This window comes from Electrona antarctica (genome assembly GCF_951216825.1).
Source record: "Electrona antarctica genome assembly, chromosome: 22".
NCBI lineage: Eukaryota > Metazoa > Chordata > Actinopteri > Myctophiformes > Myctophidae > Electrona > Electrona antarctica.
This window is the reverse complement of record NC_136805.1, coordinates 24,515,742-24,534,362: the sequence shown is the minus strand read 5'-3', so window position 1 is coordinate 24,534,362 and position 18,621 is coordinate 24,515,742. Positions and strand designations below refer to the sequence as shown.

Sequence of the window (18,621 nt, the reverse complement as noted above, 5' to 3'; positions counted from 1 at the left end):
CATTCATACGCGCTCGCGTGTCAAAATGTAATAAAAACTGTTGAAAATGGGGTACAGCATTTTGTAAACAGTTATGTCACATTGCGTAGTTAATAGTTATATACATGTTATAAACAGGGTTATAAAAAACAGCAGCTTTTTTTTGCAGTCACTTTGGGACAAATAGCAGCATTTCAAATACCGTAGTATACAAACTCCTCAAAGCCAACCCGAGATAAAATACTAGGCCAGGTTTCACCTGGCAAAGCCCCCCCCCCTCAGCTTTAAGATGTGTTTAAGGTTTTTAAAAGGTAGCAGCTCTGTTTTACATGGGCAAGTCACCGGATACAGTAGGCGGTCCGCCGCACCGCGTCACGCGGTGTTTGTTTTGTTTACGCATCATGATCTGAGCCTGTGCTTCAAGCTCGAAGCTTGACAGTGGAGTAGGTTAGGTATTTGGCAGCTGTTTGTACGTAGGTCTGCTGGCTACTGGCTAGCCTTTGTAGCTTCAGCTTGCCACAAAGGACGGCAGTGGGGAAATAAAGTAAGATAACATATGATTTTTAAGTTTAATTGGTGGAGATTTGGATCCCAGCCAATATTTGCGCTGTTCATGCTCATTTCATCTGTTGAATAAGTTAGTTGCAAAATTAGCTTGCTAACATAGCTAGCTAACCATCACCAAGTTTCTTAATCAGGCGAGTGTCCGTGGTCTTGGTCTACTGTACGTGAAAATATTGAAGTAATTTAGGTGGTAGAAATGTATTAGAGAGCCATAGGCAGCTGATTTGAGGGCGATGAATGGAGTGGGAGTGGAATACTGTCACTCCCCCCTGGCACTGGCAGCCTGGCTACAGAACAAATACTAGGTTTTGCTGGGACATGAGTGATAGTCATGGGTTTGTTGTTGTTTAGCTGAGAAATCTCTGGAGTCAGTGCTGGCACGTCTGAATAGGCTTCAAAACCACAAAGACTAGTGCAGTAGAACTAGCTGGATCTGCCACTGCTGTGATTGTTTTGATTTAGTATCTCCACGAATGCCAGGCTGGCATAGTGTGCATGGGTTTGTGGTGTTGAATAGAACTGACATGTTTTAACAGACTCTTTTTAGTGCTGCCATTCATAACCGTCAGCATTTATTCAGCGCAGAAGATGGTGATGATTTTATTATGTCTTTCTTGCACTCTAACCTCCATCTTTACTTCTTATTCCATGACGAGAAGCTCCATAGGTTCCACTACGATGGAGACCACTGACCATGCCACAGAAGCCGACCCCCTGAAGAGGGGGCAGGATGGTGCAGAGGCTGGAATGGCACCATCAGCCACTGAGCTGAAGAAGAAGGGCTGCGGAAAAGGCTCAGGCTTTGCCAATTTAACCCATTGGAGGACTGCAATTTTCTTTCTGTCGCTGTTCCTCTGCCTGACCATCGTGTTTGCATTCTCCTTCATCATTCCTTGTCCTGTCAGACCGCAGTATCTCACAGCCTGGAACAGGACATTCCCCCAAGCAGGTGAGGAGACGTAGCAGAGAGGAAGACCAGAACGCTCACCTCAAAACGCCTCGGGCGTACACAGCCGGCGTAACTGCTCAGGCTGGTATTCCTAAACCTCAGTAAACTATGCCTAAACGGTTAAACCTAACCTTATTCCTATTTCCTAACCTTATCCTCAGTAAAAAACAAATAGTAAATGGTGCATTTATATAGCGCTTTTATCCAACTCGCTTTACATGTCATAGATTGTGCATTACATTCACCCTTTCATACACCGATGGCGGAGGACACCAATCAAACCATGCAAGGCACCAACCTGCACATCTGGAGTAAGGGGTTCAGATTCTTGCTAAAAGACACCTCGACACTAACTCAAATACAAGAATACAAGAACCACCCCACTTGGTGGGATTTTTTTTTTTTAAAGGCGAGCATTCCGGTTACCGCAGAGCAGCCATACTGTACATACACCCAAACACTGTATTGTTGTACTGAAATGTGCTCTGCTTCCTCGGCTGATTGTACTCTGTTCTCCATTATAGCCACCTATGATTTCCTCGCCTTTGAAGATGCTAGCAAAGACAAAGTAATGGACATCCTGTTTGTCCGCAAGGACAGAGAAGGCAATCGGAATGTTACGTGTGCTGGCAAGGGTATGGGAATATTATTCTAATCTAAATGTTTGCACATACAAGAAATGTGTTGTTGAGTTTCTGGCATGGTCAGATTCAATAGACCCTAACATGATAAAAGGGTTATGAAGCAAAGAGGTAACCATTGGCCAACATATCTGTGGTATCAATAAGGCTACTGTGTGAAATTAATGTACACTCCTTTTATGTTTCAGATGTGGACTCGCCTTGTTTGTTTGTGACAGCGGTGTCGGGGACAGATGGAGAGACTTTGTGGGAGCTTCCGTTGGCACCTGAGTTCCACTGGGCGCAATGTGGTTTGGACGTAGAGACAGACAGAGGCTGGCACTGCCTTGTGTCGCACTCTGATCAGCTCACAGCCATTGACAAACACACTGGTAAGAGACGAATTCGGCTGCCTGTTTTTATACTTTAAACCAGTTGTTCTCAGTTGGTTTAGGTTATACACTAAGAATGGAATTTTGGGTTGACCAAGTCAGGAACCAGTTGTTTGTCCATTATCCTGTCAAAACATCTAATTGAGGAACAATGCATTCAACAAATCTCCCACTACTCCTGTCATTGTATTTTAGGATGTTTTAATCCTTCATCACCCACTGACTCAGTTCCACATGCCTTACTTCCTGCCACAATTATGTGTAGTCACCGTGACAGATATAATGATGAACTGCATCATTAAAAAAACAAGCACTTTCAGTCTGAATATGCAGTTTATTGGGTGCACGGCTCACAAGATTATCGTTTTCGCTGAAGCGTTTGAAAATTGTGGGACGCAACAGTCTGGCTCAAGAAGAGAGAACTGTACTAAATGTACAGTACAGTGACACAGTACTGTTATATACAGTATGATGAATTATTTTTAATTTAAGTATGATGAATTATTTCTAATTTAAAGCTTTAGGATTACATTATGGGAATGCTGAAATTAGACCATGAAATAAATTGTATTATACCACTGTACTGTAAATCCGAGAAAGGAAGCCGTCATCTGATTTCTTAGAATTCCTTTACTAGCCTAACTAGCAAGCTTCAACTAATTTGATTTACAGTAGGACAAATTTACTGCAAAGACGAAACGGAAGTGAGGGGGGATATGCTTTGCATGACTGTAGCTATGATGGAAGCTGTGGGTCTGGCTCAAGAGACTGCCACTGTACTAAATGTGCTGTTATATACAGTATGATGAATTATTTCTAATTTAAAGCTTTAGGATTACATTATGGGAATATAGGAAATAAGCTTATGCTTTCATTACCTTTTTATGTTTTCTGATACTATCTTTATCATGGTCAGGCCATTATATCTCTGACAAGCTCCCAACATTTTGAATTTTAAGAAAAGAGTTACAGTTGCAAAGAACTCCTTAGATATTGTAAGTCACTGGTGATAACAGTGTTAGGTAGGTGCCTTGAATTAATGTAATGTAAATGTGCTGTCTCTGGTTTGTATAGGTACTGTCAGGTGGCAACAGCCTCATCCTCCAGGGTTGAGCAGCACTCTGCCTGTTCTCAGTATCCCTGACCTGGATGGCGATGGTGTCAGGGATGTAGCTCTGGTGGCCCCGGGAGCCATGAAGGTTAACACCAATCATTTCTCTCATTAGAGCTAGTTATGACCATAGGGATTCTGCCAGACCACTTCAGTCTCTAGGCACACCACCAAGACTGAATTGGTCAGCACTGAGACTAAACGTCAGACTAAATGTTTGCAATAAGAGCATAATTGACCTGTAATATGCTTATTATGCTTATATGTTTTGTTTTCACTATCGCCAAGTGTGAACCCATAGGCATATTGTATATTCTATCGCTATTGAGATAATTTGCATTACTATTCAGGTATGACATTGCTTCTGTTATTGTGCAGCCCCACCTGTGCAAGCACATTCCAGTAGCACTACATTGTTATATTTTCATTCTTCCACTTAATTTTTACTTATTTATTTAGTTTTGTTTCAGTGTATTGTTTTGTTTTCTTCGTATTGTGTTGTATTTCAATTTAACATAATTATCATCCAATCTCTTGTCATGCCTGCAGACACAGCTGCTGATCCTCTCAGGGCAGACGGGGACCCAGGTTGGATCTGAGGTGCTTCTTGATTCAGCAGAGACAGACAGACATCTTCTGCACTCCACTGTCAAAGGTTCTCACTATGTACTGTTTCAGAGAGGTTAGTGTCTCCTGGCAATTTAGTGCTGTTTTCCTAGGAAACAAATGAAAATCCCAACAATTACATTATGCTTTGCTTTTGATTTGCATTAATTTTGTGACGATTTGTATCTTGATTAGAATTCAACTGATTACAGTCCCCATTTCGACCATTGTGTATTAATGTTTCTATACAGTTGATGGCAGTATTGAGTTGTCCTGTATTTGCTCTAAGATACCGGCTTGTATGGCCTGGCCCTTTGGAGGATTGCTGCCAAGGCTAAAGCAGGCATAGAGACGGGCCTAAAAAAGGACCAACGCTGGGAAAGCAACGCCAGTAACACCACTGGCCTTGTACCTGTTTATGAGTAAGTAAGAGACTGTCACAAACCTCCATTAACCATAGATTGTTTGATGTCTTTATATCTTTAGCCAGAGGCTTGTGGAGTTATCGTTGTTGTTTTTTTAGAATCAAGAAACAAGACTCCAGATTCAAGAAGGTTTTATATGTCACTCACTTATACAGGTACAAGTAGTACAAGTAATATTGGTTCGGCATGTCCGCAAGACTGCAAAAACAGCAGCAGCATGAAATACAAAGAGATAATACTGAGTTTCCAAGAAACAAAAACATAAGACAAACGAGGCAAAGCAGCAGTGATTTTTCAAATGGGCCCCAAAATAATTGGCAAAACATTAAATATAACATTAATATATTTTTTTAAAACAACAGGGTGCATTTTTTAGTTTTCATATTAATACCCATGAATACAAACTTAATGTATACTACGTTGGTTCTGTTGATCCAAGCTGGAACACAATAATTGGTTGATAAATGTTTATAAAATGCACACGGCCCACCCATCTGACCATAGCAGCCAAATGGCACTTGGGGTTAAGTGGTCAATACATTTTGAGTAGGCGCCCTGACCCAGTAGAAACCACTGATACTATATATAGAAATTGTGATAAGACATATACATTCCTATGCATTGTCAGTGTTGTGTGCAGTAAGGCATTATGCATCTATATTATAGAAAGCATGTTTGCACCTTTACATTCGCTCCATTTTATTCATACATGCATTTCGGGTGTATGTTTGCAGTCCGTTTCTTGCGTTGTGTAGTAAGGGTCCCCAGACCCCACTTTTAGAACCACTGTGCTACACCACAACCTTTGTCGTTTTAAAGGACAAAGAACTGTTCACTTCCTTTTATTTTTAACAGTTAACGTCCTAAGAGAAAGACGGCTCAGGAGAAGCACTAGAGAAATGCTTATTGACCCAACGCCGCACGTAAAGTCATCTGGTCCATTTGAGGCTCTGTTCCTCAAATTTGGTGGTGACCTGTTAATGTGCTGGTAGACTAACTAAAAGCTGGTTGTAACGCAAATGCTTCTCTCTGTGCGTAAGATAGCAGTGCACCATGTTTGCTCCAGACCACACCTCATTTTAAGACCAGCATGCCCATGGACGCTAGGCGCACGATCATTTGGTATTTGACAATGTGGGCGCTGTGTGTGTATAAAAATAACTGGACAATAGCAATGAGAGTTGCGCTGCTCTGCGCCCAGCGCTGCTTTGCACCGGGCGCAAGATTGGGGCTTGAGTGTTTTATTGTGCAGTAGAGCAAGTGGGGTTCAGGAGTCGAACGTCTTCAAAGCTATGACATTGAAACATAATGTGATTCTCTCTGTCAGGTCACGCTCAATGAGACATGTGCTGATGATGGGGAAAAAAGACGATCCATCCGACCTGCTGCTGGTGACTGCAGAGGAAGTGGTACTGTTAGATGGAAGCAGTTTGCAGCCGCTGTGGAGGATGAATACCAGCGCAGTGCTGAGGTACAATAGTGGATTCCCTCTTTAAAAAAACTTTGATGGTTTTAATCAAATACGTACTCAGTGTTAGAGATTAAGGGAAATGAATAAGATATCTTCTCATTTATTCAGGGAGCCCTCCTTTGGTCACTTCAACAAAGATGGGATTCTTGATATAGTGATTGAGGAGGACATCGGAAATGACACAAAGAGGGTACGTTGGGTTTATTACTTTGACGTGAACTCATTCACTGCTGGGTCAGAGTACCTGAGAGGAATAGCATGCATTATGTCCTTCCAGTTCAACTCTTCACTGTCGGCTGCAGGCAAGTTATCTAGCACCCTCCCACATGACCAACTGTAGAGGTTAGCACTTAGCAGTGGCAGGGACTGCACTTGAGGGGAAAATTGGTAATAATTGGCCTAACAATGGTATTGGGTGAAAAGGGCTAGAAAATAAAATAAAAAAAAGGATATGGTAGAGCGGGTAGACAATCCGTGTGTGAATAATATGAACTTGTTTTTTAGTTGGCGATTCTGGATGGGGCGTCAGGTGGTGTGCTGTGGGAAGTCAAGCTGATGGCCAGTGCCAACTCCCCTAGACCAGCCTCAGTCAACACCATCAACTCCTTCTCTGTCTTCATGTTCTGGGGCATGATGCCACCATCAGAGACCAACACCTCTGTGAGTGTTGGGCTAGAGTCTGTTATAGGATATTACATACAGTAATTTAATTTATTATCATAATATCACTTTATGATTTTCTTATAGTTTTTTATTTTATTTTGCAGCCCTAGATATAACTATATAATTATTATTAATCATTATATTATCATCATTAACATATAAATTAGATGTTTAGCATTTAATGGGTCATAGAGTTTGCCTGACACTGACCTGTTTTTAATGCATGTTCTCCAGATACCATTGAATGAGGACCGTCGATCATACATGCTGCATCCACAATATTCAAAAGTCCTTCTAGAGTCACATCATCATATCATGGACCACATCATTGCATTTAAAGGTGAGTTTGATTACTAGGTGTTTGTTTGATTTTCTTTTTATTATTGATATTAATAACAAAATAGGTAATGTGTTAAATAGCTCTATTCTGACAGTTATCAGTGCTATACAGTGTTTGTTCAGTAACAATTGACTTACTCCAAGGCGCTTTACCTAGATCTCCATTACATTCACCCATTTACACACCGACGACGGCGGAAACCATGCAAGGCACCAAACTGCTCATGGGGAGTAATTAGTGGTTCAGTGTCTTGCTCAAGGACACTAACTCTGGGGGAGCCCAGGATCGAACTGGGAACCTTCCAGTTCCCAAGCGGCCACTCTACTTGGGCGGCTGTGGCTCAGGAGGTAGAGCAGGTCGTCCAATGATCCCTGGGTCGGCGGTTCGAATCCTGGCTCCTTGGGCAAGATACTGAACCCTACTTTGCCTCCAATGAGTTGGTCGGTGTGAGCTTGCCACCATTGGTGTGTGAATGTGGGAAGTGAGGACACTGGCGTCGACTGTTCGCCGCTTCACCTTCCAATGTATGAATGAATGAACCATTGTAAAGCGCTTTGAGCACTTGGAAAACGCTATAAAAATGCAATTCATTATTACCTCCCGACTCCACTGCCGCCCCTGTACACACCCAGCACATAGTCATGCATAGTCTATCTACACACTACTGTGGCAAATACCTTGCTCGACTGTTGACTATGTGCTGTGTGTGTACCGTATGTATAAAGTACAATATTTTATCTGTCCTTATCTCAGCTACATTGTTGGAGCGTGGGCGCCATGCCTGCTACATCCTGCTGACGGGTCCACAGGGTGGGGGAGCTGAGGGCACTGTGGCCCTCAGTAAGAGGAAGCTGAAGCAGGACGTCCCCAACAGCAGGGTACTACGCATTGGCACCGGGAGCAGCTCAGAGAGCAACGACGAAATTAAAGAGGTCTTCAACAGACTCCGCTTCAGTGACGAGTGACAGCACCACTGTTTATGTACCACACATCCATTCATGTGGCAACCAAAATAGCGTAGTAGCTATCTGTAGTGTGGCTACATTTGACATTGAACATAACAAAACACATGACTGTACATGACTGCCTTAAAACTGCTGTCAACCAAACCAATTCCTTTGTTGTTTAACATGCTCAAGTTGACCTGAAATTAGAATATGATTTTGGGCACCCGGTGGATCACCGAGTAGGAGTACATACCACATAAATAAGGCTATACTCCTTCCCGCAGCTGTCCCTGGTTCAAATCTGACGCGACCCGGGGCACTTTTCTGCATGTCATCCCCACACTCTCTGGTACCTTTCTCACTGTCCAAAATAATGCAAGATAATAAGGAAATTGGAATAGTATTTGTCAGGCATTAGTGCTTCATAGCATGCTGAATGTAGACATGCTGTTTTTAGGTCAACCTTATGTACTGTCTGCAGCACTAGACAACGCTATGGTGTCAGCGCTCAGACTGCCTTCTGACAATCCAACTGCACCGACTGCTGAAACTACACATCATTTGTTGAGATGAATTGATTTGCTTTATTGTTTCTTGCACTTTTGAGCGTAAATGCTCTGTTGGCAACACGTGTCTGAGAGCTGGAATAATATGAATATATGGATCTATGCAACTGATAGTTGCACTATGCTTTAAAAGGCAGCCAAATCACGCCAGTACACAATGTCACTGTTCATAGTACACAATGTCACTGTTCATAGTACACAATGTTACAGCACCCTTAATGCACCCTTAAGTACACAAATAAGGGCTATAGTTTTATATTGGGTGGATTTCCTGGGACTAGACAATGAAATTAAATTAGATGGTAGTAAATGTTAACTGATTGTTGGTATAATGGTACCAGAGGTTCATCATTGTTTCTACAACTGAGTTGAAGCATGTTTTTTATAGATTTGACATTCAGAGAAATGGTAGCCTTATACTGTAGAGGGTACTGTAGACTAGAGAATATAAGGTACTTCCTTAATCTAAGATGCTGTAACTATAAGTATTTTGATGAACACTGTCAGAACTTCAAAACATGCTGAGTTATGCCTAAACAGCTCCTTCTAAAGGTTGGTCTGTTTTCTTACCCTTGAACATGCTTTTAAATTTGTGTGGGGTATTTTTTTTAATATATATTTTGGCATATATTAATATATTGAACCTGTGGAACAGGCTCACCAGCTGTACCTGTCTTTTCCTTCTGTTTTGACTAGATTTCTGTTTGAATTTTGGCAATAAATGAACTAATGTTAAATGGTGGTTAAACTGGTGTCCAACTTGTAGATGTTATTAACTTCCCCAAGACGCAGGCTAGGCTAAGTGGTTCATCCTCCCCTCTGGAACAGTCTCAGAAAACTTAGTGTTAAACCATCTGTGGGTGTTGACATCAAATGCATAAAGCATGCTGTAGTACTCCCCTGCTTTCCCCGTGAAGATGAAGATATCTTCACACAGCTGTGTGGCTATTGCCACGACGGAGCCTGGTAGGAATGTCAAGGTTACGTTGTCTTCCAGTTGTCACTGAGGGCAACTTCCTCCATCTTAAAGACACTACGTGCACATCCATTTGATCACAGTCGTTTCTGTCTTCCAGCTCAAAGTATAGTAAACCTTGTGACCCACTGACACAGCAGTACTTCCATATACCTTTGGTGCATCATTTAGATGCACTGTCCACTGTAACATATTTCACAGTTGTCCGAGTCTAGGACCCGCCGCAGTGGTATTCAGTAAGAACTTATCTGAGATGTCAACATGATGAGAGCCATATTACTTCACACAGGTGTGATTTTTTTGCATTATCTATTTGAGGGGCACTCTCCCCTCCAATGTCTGGCTTTCAGAAATTACGTCATATGGCAGCCAAGTTATGGACTTTTGTTTGTTTAGACTCTAAACAAACAAAAGTCCATAACTTGGCTGCCATATGACTTCAACTTTAGAGCAAACATAGGATGCCAAGTTTATGGACTTTTAATGTTTGTTTAGTGACTTTAAACAGAGTAAGATTGGTTTTGACTAGATTTGTTTGAATGTTGGCAATTAGACACAATAGACAGATTCATTAATTGAACTTTTATCATGGGAGATAAATGTTTGTGAGTACAGCTGACATAGAGGCAGATGGCAGTCGCAGGACTTTATGTTGTGTATAGCTGCAAACTGTCTGAGCTCTCTTTTACATCTGTAAACTTGAGATGTGAGAAAAAACTTTTAATTGTTAAAGTTGAAACACATGAGCGCACCAAAGTTAGATTAAGTGGGTGGTGGTCTGGTGGACAAAGTAGGCCCCAGTACCCTAGTACTTGAGTCAAAGAAAGAATATAGGCCTATACTTAGGTCAAATATTATACTCAACTGAATTAAAATAAAGTAGGCTACTGATACTAAAATATTTAGTAGGCCGCCACCTATTCAAAAGTATTAAATTGTGTTTAAGTGATAGAAATAAATTAAGAATCACAGCTGGGGTGCTAATGTATAGGCTACTTTTTCCCTTCCTAAAATGTATAGTAGCTACCCAGCTAACTTTTAATGAGTCATAAAGTAAAATATTTGTCTTTGAGAGTACAAGAGTAGGCCTACAACAATACAAATAGCCTACTGAAGTACTAGGTATAGGTAGCCTACGCCCTACGGGTAAAGTAAATAGACCGAATGTCAAGTGCAGGGTCAGCTATGCACGTCATCCTTTTACAAGTAACAAATGTAAAAAAATAAATAAAAATAAAACATATCTAGGTAGTGCCATAGAGTTGGGTAGTGCATGTGATCATTGTGATGTGACCTTTGGTTGGCAGATGCATGCGCAGAAAGAAGGGCTACGCCGCTACAGTTGTAAGCGGAGGACGAGCAGACAGTCACGTAGCCACAACAGCTATCAGACGACCCGCCTCGAATGTTATCAACCGATAGGCTAGACGGAGTGTAATGTGTTACACTTTAACCACAAGTTGGCCATGATGACGCACACTGCCATTAGCAGGGTCTGCGATTAGCTATTCATTTCTTTCTCTTCTAATGAATTTTGGAAATGGGTGCTGAAGTTGTATTTGCATACATTCACGTCCCGGCTGACTTCAGCGCAGCAATATGTGGAGTGTCTGCTGCTGCTGCTGCTGTACAGCTGTACAGTAGGCTATAGCCAGAAACAATATGACAGTATATGGAGAGATTACTTGACCACGCGTTATCCTCTTTGTAAAAGCATATGTTGTAGCCTGTAGGTCCTATACGGTTACGGAATATGGAAATGCAGCCTGTCAGTGGTGGTCACAATCCCTGCTTTATTTAGATTATGGACTGCAGCTGCAGCCTACGTGCATGCTTTGTTACTGTCAGACCATGAGTTGACCATGAATGACATGTGCAAATCTAAGGAATAGAACCGTGCCAATTGCCAATATTAACTTGACTTGATTTGATTAACCATAGGCATGAAGTATGAACTAGTTTAGTTAGTCGCTTCATTGCGCCCCCGTGCGACAGGTGCTGTCGGGCCAACATGGTCGGGCAGCGGTTATTCTTCTAAAGCAGCCTGGTTTAGAAGTTGGTTTAGAGTAGTAATTTAGATTATAGGCTTGAGCCAGGCAGATGTGATGGTTTAACTAGTAAGCTACCGTACGTCTTATTATCTAAATAGATTGCACAATTAAATTAAATACATATATACAAACGTGCTGCTTTTTACACCTTAATTGCTTCCACACCACACTATGAGCATGATAAAAAATAACGACAAAGAAGGCGCAACAGTTTACCGTGGATGGACTGATATCAATTCAAGGCAAGCAACAAGAAAACCTGCATGGAAGGCTGGAACAGGTGCTCTTGATTTGGACATCTCCAAGGACAAGGAGCGAAATTGGCATATAGTGACCTGTCACATTGTTTATCTAACTTTAGACTATAAGTATACTGGCTATACTCTATTTCCGCCTTTGTATCATAATATTGTGCATAGACTATATTAACTATACCTATACTCTATTTCCGCCTTTGTGTCATATGCATGTGTGGATACAAAATAAAATGTAAAAAATAAAATAAAAACATTTGTGATTTTTGCCGTTTGATTTCCACATTCATCGGATTTCCTTTGATTGTCTATATTTATAGCCTATGTCCGGTATATGGGCTTGCCTTGTGCACGCGGAAACTATTTATCTTCCATTCCAATGTAACCTGGAATGATCCGCCATGCCGTTATAGCAGGACTGCACGACCACTAGCAGCATACATTTAAAAAGGCGCGCACGGCGCACTGGCTGCAGTGGAGCAGTGGACTCAGACGCGCATTGGGCACCCCACGCGACTATAGGATACTAAGTCATTTTGAACAACCTAGGACCGGCACAAGGTATAGTCTACCATTTATTTAGTTTTTCATTATAATTTAGAAGAATAAAGTAGGCCTACTCAATTTATTTTACTTTATAGCCTATATGGTTTCTGTCAATAGGACTACATAGCTCATCTGAAACTGAAACTATTTACTTTGACCGGCAGCGATTGTAGGCTGTAGGCTATAAAATGAGCCATTTACATTTGTGTTTGAATAGGTCTATAACAGAAAACTTAAGGCAAGGATAGGATCGATGGTGAATTAGCAGGAATAATCTCAGAGGTGATGCATTCTTGATTTTTCCACAAAAACGAATAACCTGAAATATTCCTTGTTGCTTTTAAAATGTACAATTTAGGCATTTAACAGTATGCTTTCACCTCTCAGTCTCAATCCAGAGCGACTTTATAGGCTATAACAACACAATACATAAAATACCATAGATTAGAAATAATCATCAAGGATCATGCTAAACTGGTGGATGGGTGGGTGGGGAGGATTGGGAAAGGAGTTGTGGGAGAAAATATAAAAACAAAGAGTTGTATTTTCTTTCTGTGAAACTTGCATATGATGTCATACTCTTTGAATAAAATGTATATATAAAAAAAAAGGATCAGGCTAAGCTAAGAACCTAACACCTTCATCGGTTAGTATTTATTTGGATCCGAAGGGCCTCTCCAAATCTATTTCCCTGGCTGCATATTAGAGACCCAGAACGTATACTAAACCCTAGGGACCAGTGAACTGCCCTGTGCTGCGTATGTAGGCCTATAGGTATAGCTGCTAAGCTGAGGACTGATCTGGCCTTGGGTGTAGTATATCCCAATTAAGGGTTAATTAAAATCTGAGAGTGTACGAAATGGAACCAAATGGACATTATGGACAAGTTCCATTTGTACACATGGGTCCATTTGGTTCCTTTTTTGTACACTCAGAGTTACAGTAGCCTAAATGAACACTCAGGATGTACCACAGAATGGACCTTTACGGGTCCATTTGGTTCTATTTGTACACTCAGCATTAAACAAACACTGATGATTTTACCGTCTTGTGTATACCTGAGCAACAGCAGTGTAAATGTTTGCAAAACAGAAAGAAAAAATCACACCCGTGTGAACTGAGTGGTGCAACTCTGTGTAGGAGTACCTGGGTGGTCCCCGGAACCTCCAGACCCACAGGAACGCACCCATGGGGCCGAGCCGGTTCCGGTAGTCGCCCCGCACCCGAAACAGTCGAGAAATGAGTTACTGTGTGGGGGTCCCTAGGGGGTCCCTCTACTGTACTGTACTGTCACTGTAGGCTACACTATAGAATGCTTTGTCTAGTAATGTCTACATAATATGCTATCTAAATTACATAATTTAGCCTTACACCTGCAAGGTCAAGGCTAGGGCAAGTGTAGGGTGCTACGGCAAGTGAGCTAGGTGGAGTCTGAAGAGGTGGGTTTTGTTTGTTGCTGACCTATTTGAGAGATGACTTCCGCACACCCGGTTTAATTTTACAGCAGGTGCGTATTAACCTGACTCCGCCAGATGGGCAAACGTTTTAGAGAAGGAGGAGAGACCCGCACGCCGCCACTTGCTGGTTCAAGAGGTCATATAGCAACGTTTTGGCCTTTCGGCCTTCTTCAGGCATAGTTTGAGAATAGGCTGACATTCATTAAATACACAACAGTAGGTTTAGATAACCAATCAAATTGTATATAGTAATCATTCATCAGATAGCAGCTGTGACTAATCATGTGACTTAAGGTACAGTAGCCTACTTCTGTAGAACATTCCTAGTATATTATTGAAAGTCACCAATTGCAACAATACAGGGAATAATATCAAAGTTTGTTGCTGACCTGAAATGAACCTTTAGCCTACATTCGCACCTTCAATTTGCCTGTTATCTTGCATCATGTAAGATAATAATATTTTGTTAACAGAGCTGAAGATGGCAGAGGACATTCAAACCAAGCTCAAGAACTACCGCACTGCACCGTTTGACTCCAGATTCCCGAACCAGAACCAGACAAAGAACTGTTTTATTAACTATATGGGTAAGAATGCCAGACAGATAGTGACAGTCAAGCAAGGCAGCTATATTGTTGCATGTTATTTGTGGATTGAAGATGATTTAATAATTTAATTAGGTTTTAAGTGTTTTATTTTTAATTACCGTATAGCAGGCTACTTGTAGCTATAGCCAATCTAACATACGGAATGTCTGTATGTCTGTCTGTATGTATGTCATACCCCCTGCTCCTCACTGGCTTGCCCAGTTGATCTGAATTTTCACACAGACCTTGACCATTCCATTATGCAGGGCAAACACTGTTGTCCAGAAACACCACAAGGCTCAGTCAGACTCTGCCAGTGGGCCTAATGAGGCCAACTCCTCTCACCTGTGCAATTTCCAACCTCTGCCTCAGCCAATGGCAACCCCACACCTGCCAATTGATTACTTAACCAGTCCACTTTTCACAGTCAGTTTGCACTCTTCAGACACAGGCAGACAGACAGATACAGAGATCTCCATGTGGGACACAAACAGAATGGGTGCTATGACAATGGGTATTGCTACAGAGATCTCCATATACAGTATGGGCACAAAAGGGACACAGACAGATAGTTAAAACAGATGACAATGGGTATTATTAGGTTCCCAAGTTGCATCATTCCCAAGTACTGTAGGCCGTGTCTAGTCTAATCAACAGAGCCAAAAGCAATTCAATTTTTATCCATAGGGGGAGCCACAGATGCGATCGAGGCAACCACACTTTGCAATTTCCCCAGGACGGTGGTGGCTCAGGGGTAGAGTGGCTGGAAGGGAACCGCAAGGTTGCCAGTTCAAACCCAGGCTCCCCCAGAGTTAGTGTCGAAGTGTCCTTGAGCAAGACACTGAACCCCTAATTGCTCCCGATGTGCAGATTGGTACCTTGCATGGTTTCCTCCGGCATCGGTGTATGAATGTGTGTGTGAATGGGTGAATGTAATGCACAAACTCTGTAAAGCGCCTTGGATAAAGGCGCTATATAAATGCACCATTTACCATTTACCATTTTACCCCAGAATTACACATTTCCTGTACTAAAAAACTGTACTAAAAAACTATACACGAGCAATTCATGAGTTTCAAATGTAGTCGTACACCTGCCATGTCACTAGTGTTCAGAAGAGCAGTCTGTCTGACTCATGTACAGGTGGTCTGATTGTCATCATCACCCTCTGTCCTATAGTCACCAACCATATACTTCATTATCTCAACCATCACGCTATTACATTTACATACCAGGGTAGTTAAATTATTGGGATTTATTTACAGTAGGCCATTTAAACATACTTTATTGCAGTTTGAAGAGGAATGGCTGATTTGTTTGTGTTGTTTACGTTCATGTTTTTATATTCATTGCTGTTTTTAGACTATCACCGTTGCCAGAAAGCTCTGGACGCCAAAGGAGTGGACACCGCCCCCTGTGATTGGTATAGGAGGGTCTACACGTCACTCTGCCCCAAGTCCTGGGTAAATAAATGCTTCCCACTTCTGGACTTCTCCAGCTCCCACAACTTAATTTTTTTCATCACCAGAATTTTAATAGTAACACATTTTGTGACTGGCTATATGTGGCCTGAGTCCTGACTTTGTCGTTTGGCAGAAGTCAAGCAAATTAATCTTTCTGAGCCTTCCTCTGAGCATCCCCTCATGGGAATTAAAAACACACTCCCAGATAGTGTACATGATAGATTAGTCATGTACATTGTGCAAGATTAGTTCTATCCACAACATGGGATCTTTAAGTCTTTATAAGACAGGGGTTTTCAACTGATTGTGAAGCAGGGACCACCACCCTTACCCTTACCCTCCTCAGGTTGATGTTAATCAACCTGGGGAGGGCAGGTGGGGGCTCCACTGTTGTCTTGGGTGGAGATAGGGGCTAAGTCGGATGAGGTTTTTTTCGGAAACACTCCATTCCATGTCATTGAATCAACCAATGGTCCATGGACTACTAGTGGTCCATGGCATAATTAGGTCTATGGGAAAATGTTTGTATTCAATTACGTGTGTATTAAAATATGTTTAAATAATCTTTCATAATTCTAAAATGAGAAAAGATATATGTTGCACAATACTACACGCAAAAAAATGTTATTGTATATTTATTATTTAACTGAAATATGCTGTAGTGGTCCAGAGCTCAAAAGGTTGAGAAACACTGATCTGACTAAGCATATGCAAATACATGGGCATGTTTTCTAATGATGCCTTAACTTCCTTCTGAGATTCTAACTCCCACTTTCTGTGGAATTCCTTGACCTCCAACTTCCCAGTAAATGACTACACTGCCATGTCGTGTACTGTTTCTCAACTAGTGGGATACAAGTCCCTATAGTGAATGCATGGTCAGGGACCACATGCAATACCTTCACAGACAGGTTTTCAATTGGTGGTCCACGGACCACCAATTGAAAACCACGGCTTGACTGGGTGTTGTGATGTCCCTTTCTTATTGCTTATATAAACTACAGACAATTAATTTCACTACCTGTCAGTGGGGAGTGTTGGCTGATGAATGAATATCAACATCCTAATACATCCTAATACTGGGGGGTAAAAAAAACACTTTGTTTGAAATAGACACTCTTGCTTTCTAAGGTGTGATTTGGGGTCCTAAGGATGAATGTCATTTGTATGTTACTAAAACGTATATCTACAAATACAATACAATATTGTATTCTCCTTGTGGGTGTGACCCAATGGCCCGTTGAGAGCTGATAGTTGGTAAATTACTGTACATTATTAAATAACTCATTTTAATAAAACATCATATGGCACTTTTTAAACCCATCAATTCAAATGAATTATAGAATTCCAGCGAATTAACTGTAAAATCAACAATATTAAGACTTAAAGTAAATTTGTACCCATTTGCTCTTCAGGTTGAGAAATGGGATGACCAGAGAGAGGAGGGCACCTTCCCAGGGAAGATTTAAAGGAACACAGTCTTCACTGCTAACTAGCTGTGCGAGGGGTAGGATTCCAGTGGACTCTTTCACTACCTTTCAATTGCTGCTCTGCTAGAATTGGGAGCAGAAAGTTAACTGAATGTCATTCCTTATTAAATAAGACAATGAATTGTATTGCACATTAAAATGACTCAGGTTATATATTTATAGATACCAAGTGTCTGTCTTTTTCTTTCCACCATGAGCAATGGTCCCAGTTCTGGACAGGATGGTTTATGTTTGATAATAGTATCACATCATTCAAAATCGATCCCTGGGACCATAATTCACACATAATTATAGAGTAATTTCTAATGGTTATAACTGTATCCAAGTCAGTTTACAGTGAAGAGCTGTAAACTGGACAAGATCAACTTTCTAATTATGTTGGCCTGTCTAAAACCTAAAAAAATGGAGGGGTATGATGGTGGGGGGGGGTATGATGGGTATAATGTTGGTAGACCCAAAACCCCGTTGACCTCAGGATACATCACTGATGTATTTTTAGTATGGGTGTAACAATATAGTAACTGCATCGAAAAATCGATACGTATCGAATCGATGTTAAAATGTATCGTTATAGTTCTTCTATTTGTAGTGACTCATAGGAATAGACTATGTGACAACCAGGTATAGTCTGGTGACCACCGGAGAGACGGGTGACAGCCGGAATGTAGACGGAATGTAGCAGTATGGGTTAGCGCCCCAGCCTGTGAGGAGGAAGCCCAACAACCCTCGGCAAGCAGCAAGTGGAGCCGCAGCACCATTGCCCTGTGGAACCATTGCCCACCACTCCTGAATGAAGTGTCTGGGACTTGTGAGAGCAGGAGTGGACCTGGTGAGACGTAGGAGGGGCCCGGACAGGAGACAACGCACAGAGCCTAGTCCTTCCATGCGCCAGAAAAGTGTACCTCCCAGCCCTGGCAGAGTAGTTCTGGAGTAGTTCCAACGGATTGTGTGGCCCTGGTTTTGCCCTAGTGGGACTGATTGAGGGTAGCTACTTGATCACCCCGGCTGGGTCGCCTGAGTGAGGGGTATGATGTTGGTAGACCCGAAACCCTGTTGACCTCTGGATACATCACTGAGGATACGTCCCAGTGCGTCCATGCAATGTATTTTTAGTTGTATTCATTAATTTAATATTAATTATTATTATTATCACCAAATCTTATG

General features: G+C 41.7%; 2 protein-coding genes across 3 annotated transcripts; both read left to right on the top strand.

Moving 5' to 3' along the window:
• The first annotated feature begins 382 nt into the window (after nt 1-382).
• On the top strand, nt 383-8,431 carry fam234a (family with sequence similarity 234 member A). 2 transcript variants are annotated; one of them, XM_079492495.1, is made up of 12 exons: nt 383-523; nt 1,203-1,492; nt 2,017-2,127; nt 2,322-2,504; nt 3,579-3,703; nt 4,165-4,297; nt 4,511-4,643; nt 5,974-6,117; nt 6,226-6,307; nt 6,622-6,777; nt 7,015-7,120; nt 7,874-8,431. In XM_079492495.1, exons 2-12 carry the CDS (start codon nt 1,222-1,224, stop codon nt 8,083-8,085), a joined length of 1,656 nt encoding a protein of 551 aa, XP_079348621.1. In that variant the 5' UTR covers nt 383-523; nt 1,203-1,221; the 3' UTR covers nt 8,086-8,431. The 2 variants fall into 2 exon arrangements, with proteins under 2 accessions (XP_079348621.1, XP_079348622.1); XM_079492496.1 differs by having other exon boundaries at nt 394-523; nt 1,200-1,492.
• A 3,915-nt stretch (nt 8,432-12,346) lies between these two features.
• cox6b1 (cytochrome c oxidase subunit 6B1) lies at nt 12,347-17,622 on the top strand. The gene is made up of 4 exons (XM_079492732.1): nt 12,347-12,475; nt 14,391-14,504; nt 15,867-15,967; nt 17,383-17,622. The coding sequence occupies exons 2-4, from the start codon at nt 14,399-14,401 to the stop codon at nt 17,434-17,436; spliced, it is 261 nt and encodes an 86-aa protein (XP_079348858.1). The 5' UTR covers nt 12,347-12,475; nt 14,391-14,398; the 3' UTR covers nt 17,437-17,622.
• The last annotated feature ends 999 nt before the right edge of the window (nt 17,623-18,621 follow it).

What these genes read in the sequence shown, in the direction of transcription:
- fam234a (XM_079492495.1), top strand. Translation starts at nt 1,222, where the DNA reads ATGGAGACCACTGACCATGCCACAGAAGCCGACCCCCTGAAGAGGGGG. An exon ending in AGCCATTGACAAACACACTG is followed by an intron (nt 2,505 to 3,578) that starts GTAAGAGACGAA and finishes TGGTTTGTATAG; the next exon opens with GTACTGTCAGGTGGCAACAG. An exon ending in GGCCTTGTACCTGTTTATGA is followed by an intron (nt 4,644 to 5,973) that starts GTAAGTAAGAGA and finishes TCTCTCTGTCAG; the next exon opens with GTCACGCTCAATGAGACATG.
- cox6b1 (XM_079492732.1), top strand. Translation starts at nt 14,399, where the DNA reads ATGGCAGAGGACATTCAAACCAAGCTCAAGAACTACCGCACTGCACCG. An exon ending in CTGTTTTATTAACTATATGG is followed by an intron (nt 14,505 to 15,866) that starts GTAAGAATGCCA and finishes TGCTGTTTTTAG; the next exon opens with ACTATCACCGTTGCCAGAAA. An exon ending in CACTCTGCCCCAAGTCCTGG is followed by an intron (nt 15,968 to 17,382) that starts GTAAATAAATGC and finishes TTTGCTCTTCAG; the next exon opens with GTTGAGAAATGGGATGACCA.